Here is a 7,697-nt window from a genome sequence, read left to right on the forward strand (position 1 = left end):
CAAGCCAAGCCCAAACCCAGAAACCCAAACCCAAACCCAAACCCAAACCCAAACCCAAGCCCAAACCCAAACTAAGCCCAAACCCAAACCCAAGCCCAAACCCAAACCCAAACCCAAGCCCAAACCCAAGCCCAAACCCAAACCCAAGCCCAAGCCCAAACCCAAGCCCAAACCCAAACCCAAACCCAAGCCCAAACCCAAGCCCAAACCCAAGCCCAAGCCCAAGCCCAAGCCCAAGCCCAAACCCAAACCCAAGCCCAAGCCCAAACCCAAACCCAAACCCAAGCCCAAGCCCAAGCCCAAACCCAAACCCAAACCCAAGCCCAAACCCAAACCCAAACCCAAGCCCAAGCCCAGGCCCAGGCCCAGGCCCAGGCCCAGGCCCAGGCCCAGGCCCAGGCCCAGGCCCAGGCCCAGGCCCAGGCCCAGGCCCAGGCCCAGGCCCAGGCCCAGGCCCAGGCCCAGGCCCAGGCTGCCCAGGCCCAGGCCCAGGCCCAGGCCCAGGCCCAGGCCCAGGCCCAGGCCCAGGCCCAGGCCCAGGCCCAGGCCCAGGCCCAGGCCCAGGCCCAGGCCCAGGCCCAGGCCCAGGCCCAGGCCCAGGCCCAGGCCCAGGCCCAGGCCCAGGCCCAGGCCCAGGCCCAGGCCCAGGCCCAGGCCCAGGCCCAGGCCCAGGCCCAGGCCCAGGCCCAGGCCCAGGCCCAGGCCCAGGCCCAGGCCCAGGCCCAGGCCCAGGCCCAGGCCCAGGCCCAGGCCCAGGCCCAGGCCCAGGCCCAGGCCCAGGCCCAGGCCCAGGCCCAGGCCCAGGCCCAGGCCCAGGCCCAGGCCCAGGCCCAGGCCCAGGCCCAGGCCCAGGCCCAGGCCCAGGCCCAGGCCCAGGCCCAGGCCCAGGCCCAGGCCCAGGCCCAGGCCCAGGCCCAGGCCCAGGCCCAGGCCCAGGCCCAGGCCCAGGCCCAGGCCCAGGCCCAGGCCCAGGCCCAGGCCCAGGCCCAGGCCCAGGCCCAGGCCCAGGCCCAGGCCCAGGCCCAGGCCCAGGCCCAGGCCCAGGCCCAGGCCCAGGCCCAGGCCCAGGCCCAGGCCCAGGCCCAGGCCCAGGCCCAGGCCCAGGCCCAGGCCCAGGCCCAGGCCCAGGCCCAGGCCCAGGCCCAGGCCCAGGCCCAGGCCCAGGCCCAGGCCCAGGCCCAGGCCCAGGCCCAGGCCCAGGCCCAGGCCCAGGCCCAGGCCCAGGCCCAGGCCCAGGCCCAGGCCCAGGCCCAGGCCCAGGCCCAGGCCCAGGCCCAGGCCCAGGCCCAGGCCCAGGCCCAGGCCCAGGCCCAGGCCCAGGCCCAGGCCCAGGCCCAGGCCCAGGCCCAGGCCCAGGCCCAGGCCCAGGCCCAGGCCCAGGCCCAGGCCCAGGCCCAGGCCCAGGCCCAGGCCCAGGCCCAGGCCCAGGCCCAGGCCCAGGCCCAGGCCCAGGCCCAGGCCCAGGCCCAGGCCCAGGCCCAGGCCCAGGCCCAGGCCCAGGCCCAGGCCCAGGCCCAGGCCCAGGCCCAGGCCCAGGCCCAGGCCCAGGCCCAGGCCCAGGCCCAGGCCCAGGCCCAGGCCCAGGCCCAGGCCCAGGCCCAGGCCCAGGCCCAGGCCCAGGCCCAGGCCCAGGCCCAGGCCCAGGCCCAGGCCCAGGCCCAGGCCCAGGCCCAGGCCCAGGCCCAGGCCCAGGCCCAGGCCCAGGCCCAGGCCCAGGCCCAGGCCCAGGCCCAGGCCCAGGCCCAGGCCCAGGCCCAGGCCCAGGCCCAGGCCCAGGCCCAGGCCCAGGCCCAGGCCCAGGCCCAGGCCCAGGCCCAGGCCCAGGCCCAGGCCCAGGCCCAGGCCCAGGCCCAGGCCCAGGCCCAGGCCCAGGCCCAGGCCCAGGCCCAGGCCCAGGCCCAGGCCCAGGCCCAGGCCCAGGCCCAGGCCCAGGCCCAGGCCCAGGCCCAGGCCCAGGCCCAGGCCCAGGCCCAGGCCCAGGCCCAGGCCCAGGCCCAGGCCCAGGCCCAGGCCCAGGCCCAGGCCCAGGCCCAGGCCCAGGCCCAGGCCCAGGCCCAGGCCCAGGCCCAGGCCCAGAGGCCCAGGCCCAGGCCCAGGCCCAGGCCCAGGCCCAGGCCCAGGCCCAGGCCCAGGCCCAGGCCCAGGCCCAGGCCCAGGCCCAGGCCCAGGCCCAGGCCCAGGCCCAGGCCCAGGCCCAGGCCCAGGCCCAGGCCCAGGCCCAGGCCCAGGCCCAGGCCCAGGCAGGCCCAGGCCCAGGCCCAGGCCCAGGCCCAGGCCCAGGCCCAGGCCCAGGCCCAGGCCCAGGCCCAGGCCCAGGCCCAGGCCCAGGCCCAGGCCCACCCCAGGCCCAGGCCCAGGCCCAGGCCCAGGCCCAGGCCCAGGCAGGCCCAGGCCCAGGCCCAGGCCCAGGCCCAGGCCCAGGCCCAGGCAAACCCAACCCAAACCCCCAGGCCCAGGCCCAGGCCCAGGCCCAAACCCAAGCCCAAACCCAAGCCCAAGCCCAAGCCCAAGCCCAAACCCAAGCCCAAACCCAAGCCCAAACCCAAGCCCAAGCCCAAGCCCAAACCCAAACCCAAGCCCAAGCCCAAACCCAAGCCCAAGCCCAAGCCCAAGCCCAAGCCCAAGCCCAAGCCCAAGCCCAAGCCCAAGCCCAAGCCCAAACCCAAACCCAAACCCAAACCCAAACCCAAACCCAAACCCTCAAATCCCACCAGCTATGGTTTCCTGTGTTGAGAATTTCGCGAGAAATGCATAATAATCAGCATAAATTAAAGCATACATTAACAATTAAATATCTATAACCTTAATAATCATACAAGGCATCCAACACATCCCATGCGTCATCATCCCAAGGTTTTACTCCATATGAGAGAAGAGTATTTACATCCTGTATGTGCATTCCATATTGATGCTCATCTGGATCATAATCGTCATCATCATAATCCATTTGATGTTGATAAGCTTGCCTTGCCCTTTCATGAGTGGAGCAAGACGAGGGATCCCAGCATGGGGGGAGGGATTTTGGTGAGGTTTGTTCGTTGTTGTACGGGAGAGGGTGGATGGTAGAACCAGCATGAATCTCCATATCTGCAGTATCCACGTTGCCAATATCTGCATACTGGACGATCATCATGCAGATTGTTATTATTATTATCACAATTATTATTGTTATTATTATTATCGGAATTATCATCATCACTGTTGCTGCCCTCGTTGTTTAGTTCCGTAGGTGTCTATAACATCAATATTGTTATTCCCACACCACCGAATAAAGTTTTCATAATCCCACCCGAGAAGCGGCAAATGATTCGGCTTTCACCGCATTGTTAAAAGGGACTTTGTAGATTGCGTTGGGTGGCCAAGAGACCTGATGCTGGCGCTCATTCCAGTCCGTGAGAGACTCCAGTCCTCCTGCCCTGATAAACGGCGTAGTATTTCATGTTCAATTTTTTCTTGGACGGAGCTGATTGTTTATGATTAAAAATCATCACCGGTTCAACAAGATCTACAGAACGGGTGTGATCATTTGCTTCTTGGATTCCGTTGATTATACGGAACAAAGATCCTAATCTTCTTAGGTCAAAGTATTACCCTATATACAATTTCGACTTTAAGGTCTCCAACAACAAGCCTTGTTGCTTTAGGTCCGTTTCTGTAAAAACCTATAAAAAAATTCTGAAGAACATTTCTCACCCTTTGTTTCCGTGGCTCATTTGCTCATCATAGAACATCAACCCTTTCTTTCTCACGTTTTTGGGGGTGTGGTTTTTGGTGAAGGTACACTTGGATCAGACTCTAACCTCTTGCTTGGGCAATCTTAGAGTCATCATTTATTTTCAGTCATCATTGTACAGGAACGCTTCGGTGCGCTCTTTCCATACATTATCTTCCTTGTTGACAAAGATGAAGTAACAACAAAAGCCTTTCTTCTTACGGATCGGGAGGTAAAGGAAGTGATGATAAGCAACGTTCTCGATTAGAAGCACAACAGGCTGTAATTGGACTAAGATTTCATGAAGCCATCGTCAATTATGTTGTTCATCATCAACTTCCATTTTTGGGTTCTGGGTTTGGGGTGCGCAATGAAGAGGTTGCTGATATTTTACTCTCTTCTGGGTGGCTGGACCCAGAAAGGACCTATGTTCAAAATGGTCAGACTGTTTTTGTGTTTTCTGCAAAGGATTTCATTGGCTGTGAGAGTTTGGAAAACGGAATTCTAGAGGGAGATTCGGTGCCGAAGGAATTGATGAAAAAGATTATTCAGAAAAGATCTACTTGATCCTGAAATCTTTTGACTACGACATTGATTTGAAATCGATTGTTATGCTTAGACTCGTACAGTTAGACGGTACACGTTTGTCTACAATTGGTTGTTTCAAGCCACTAATCACCAACAATCCAAACCTAAAAGATCATATATTCAAGTGCAAACATTGTTTGGATCCAAACGGTTATGTAGAGTACTGCATTTCGAAAGGTGTTATAAAACCAAAGAAAGGTTTAAATGGAGAACAGTTGTTCTGGACACACTTTGCCGAAAAGAAGTGGGATTTACTTGATGGAGTTTTATGATTCCATCTGATGCACACCATAACGACGTGTTTGGTATTAACAGAGTTGAAGGATCAACAGATATGATCATTCCAATGGGTTTACAGTGTAAAGCGCAAGCTGGAACTAAATTTGACCCACATTCATATTTTAGCTCCACTATCCCTGAACTATTTTATCTCGATAATTATGCACAACTGAAATCTGAGACCCTTTACAATTTAAATAGTTACCATATTGAAGAAACCAAGATTAACAATGAAAATCGTTTCGTGGTGAAGGATAATTCAAAAACATAATAGATGATGCGAATGGCAAAAGCATGAAAGTTAATTCAAGTGCAAAATGGTATAATGACATCAGAAATGATGTTTTAGAAGTATTTAAATCATCAAAGATGATGCAGGTGTGTGTTGCACTTCACACACCTGAAACATTTCCAAAAGAGGTTGTAGAAAAATACCAGAAAAACTATTTGTGCTCCTTTGTCGACGGGAACAGCTATAACTTACTCTTCGATAATGAATGGGAGATATATTTAAATGTTAAGAACTTTTCATCGCAACCAAACCAAAAATCATATCACGGTAGAGTGAGGGTGTGCTTCAGGTGGTCCTTTCTTGAAGAAAATTGGTGAATGTTTCGCAAGTAAAAATCAACTCATTGTGTCCTCTAAAGTGTATTAACTGTCATTGATCTCTTGAAATAACTCCTATCGTCATATCGATGGATGAGGTATAAAAAAAATCAAACCCTTATGGATAATTTCGATATTTTGAGCGGGAAGGGGAGGAGCTTTTCTTCTGAACGACTGAACGACGGTTGCTGCTGAGTGTAAGCACTACAATTATTGGAGTGAGAGCCATCATTACTTTCCGTGTCATCAGTTCGTACTGGCCGAGAAGAGTTTTGGATAGTGCTGTTGTTGTTGAGTTTGGGGTGGAGGTTTTGATGCAAAGATACCTGACTGAGAAATCATTTGGGCCAATTGCATGACTTGAGGAGAACTATTTCCAACAACCTTGTTCACACCATCACCAACACTGAAATTTGATTTGGCATGTGGCATTGCTTCTTGTCGTTGGTTGTTAATATGACTCTCGTCTGTTGTAAATGATGCTGGCTTTCTGGATATTGACGAGGATTGTGGTTTTGAAAGGTTGTACTGAAGTTTGAGGTTTTGATGCCTGCTGTATTTCATGACATGAAGAGGTCGTTGATGATGCTGCTGTTGAAGAACCTTTCGAGAATTGTGAAGGTGGTAGAGGTCTTTTAGTGACAACATTTGTCGCTGGGTGGTGACTCTCTTCTTCATGCTCTCGATGATTTGTAATGTTGTTGTTTCGGAATTGGCTTTCAGAGTAGATCAGGGCCTTTTTCAAGGAATTGGTTTGAGGCACCTTTAGAGGTTTTGCCACGAGTTTGAATTTGTGGAAGGAGTTGGTGGAGACACCTTACAAGGTTTGTCAATATGACTAAAGTGAATGGCATCACTGGAAGGTTGAGTTTCTTGACTATACTCGTGTTGTGGGGTTATTGAACTTACATGCACACTTCTTTGTCGAGATGTGGATTGTTGAAAATTTCTTGACTGAGGCACTGGTGGTTTACATGAAACTGATGCATTGTTTTTGGATTCGCCTTGTCCGGACACATTGAGGCATGATGGGCAACCACATTCTCCTCTTCATACTCTTGAGGAGATTGAACATAATCCTTTCTTTGTGAATGAGATTGGATGACAGGTTTTGAGGCAGATATATTTGGAGTTGAAGGAGAAGCTTTTGCTGGCTTCTGAATATGTTGATAGGATTCTTCTTCCACAATGGGAGGCTCTTCTTCGTAATCTTCATTCCCATGAGGTGAAGAGAAGTGAGAGTTTGGTAGTGTTCGGGAGGCAGAAGTGCACTCTTGTTCATTTTCTTCTTCTTCATAGTTGTGTCGTTCATCATTTTGAGTAAATTGAGATGTTTCCTGTAGTTGAGAGTTTAAGATCAGTGTTGTCACAACAGATGGTTGTTGTTGAGGTTTTTCAAAAGTCGTTTGTTTCGTTTGAGGTTGGGACAATACAGGAGGTGCATTGGAAAATTGTTTTGGTTGTTGATAAGGTTTCTGCTGTGAGGGAGGAGTATTATATTCAACTTCATTGGTCGAGTGGTACGGGTCTGAATTTTCAACTCGACCTTGTGGTTTGTCCACTAGACGAGAATTGACTTTCCTTTGTTTCAAATCAAACACTGGAAGTTGGGGTGGCTCATTAATAGAAGGTGAAGCCAAGGATGACGTTTGACTTGTTGTTGCTGCTGACGATGAAGAATTTGAATTGTTGCTTTCACTACTTCTATCCATGACTTCGTTTTGTTGATACCAACTCTTGTTAGGAACCGGAGGTGCTTGTTTTGGTTTGAAACCATTATTATTGTTAGAGCTGCCAGTAGTTGCAGTACTTTTCCATTATTAAAAGAATGATTGTTTGAATTTGTGCTGCTACTACTACTTTTCAATGATGATAAAGATGATGAGGATGAATAGGCATTAGGGATCTGTTGCTGATGATCGTTCGAGCTGCTCGTCTGATTATGATGAATATATTGATAGGAGCACATGAAATTGGAATCTCGTTCCAAACTTTGAATACTTTCTCCACTTCCTGTACTGGTACTTGTAGATGAAGTACTAGTGGTGTTGATGATGATAGCATAGAGGCCTTCCTTTCTCTGCTTTCTCAACTCTCTTCCATATTCCTTAATAGAATCGGAATTTGTTTTGCCTCTTTCCACCACTTTTTGTAAAGCTTCTTTCAAGTGATAAGTCAAAGTATATCCTTCAGCATAGTAGTGATACATGCTTTTAAAGAGTCGATTCATTAATTTGCAATGTTGCATTTGTTTGGCTAAATTGTATCCCTCAATTTCCTTTTGCGTTAACTGTGCTTTCTTTGCATCCACATGAAAATTCAAGACCACAGGTGCATCCTCAATGAAATTTTGATCAATATTCGTCATGACGGCTATTTGGAGAGTGGATGCGGATTTTAATCCTTCTCTAACTTTAATAAAGCTTCTCCAACTGTAAAGAGTTGACATGATGATGAATAAAAAGACATGAATATATCATGTCTTCACTCTTTAGACAACACTCAGCTT

At 52.6% G+C, this 7,697-nt stretch overlaps 2 protein-coding genes across 2 annotated transcripts; one reads left to right on the forward strand and one right to left on the reverse strand.

Moving 5' to 3' along the window:
- Positions 1 to 2,801, forward strand: FDP41_010254 (uncharacterized protein; the record flags this gene model as incomplete). Its single annotated transcript, XM_044700532.1, has 1 exon — positions 1 to 2,801. A coding segment is annotated over one exon (2,801 nt), but the record flags the coding sequence as incomplete, so codon positions are not given.
- Positions 2,802 to 5,434: 2,633 nt separating this feature from the next.
- Positions 5,435 to 7,637, reverse strand: FDP41_010255 (uncharacterized protein; the record flags this gene model as incomplete). The annotated part of the gene is made up of 3 exons (XM_044700533.1): positions 5,435 to 5,741; positions 6,098 to 6,997; positions 7,156 to 7,637. 3 exons carry the CDS (start codon positions 7,635 to 7,637, stop codon positions 5,435 to 5,437), a joined length of 1,689 nt encoding a protein of 562 aa, XP_044568355.1.
- Positions 7,638 to 7,697: the final 60 nt, after the last annotated feature.

This window comes from Naegleria fowleri, assembly GCF_008403515.1.
Source record: "Naegleria fowleri strain ATCC 30894 chromosome Unknown tig5, whole genome shotgun sequence".
Taxonomy (NCBI): domain Eukaryota; phylum Heterolobosea; class Eutetramitea; order Acrasida; family Naegleriidae; genus Naegleria; species Naegleria fowleri.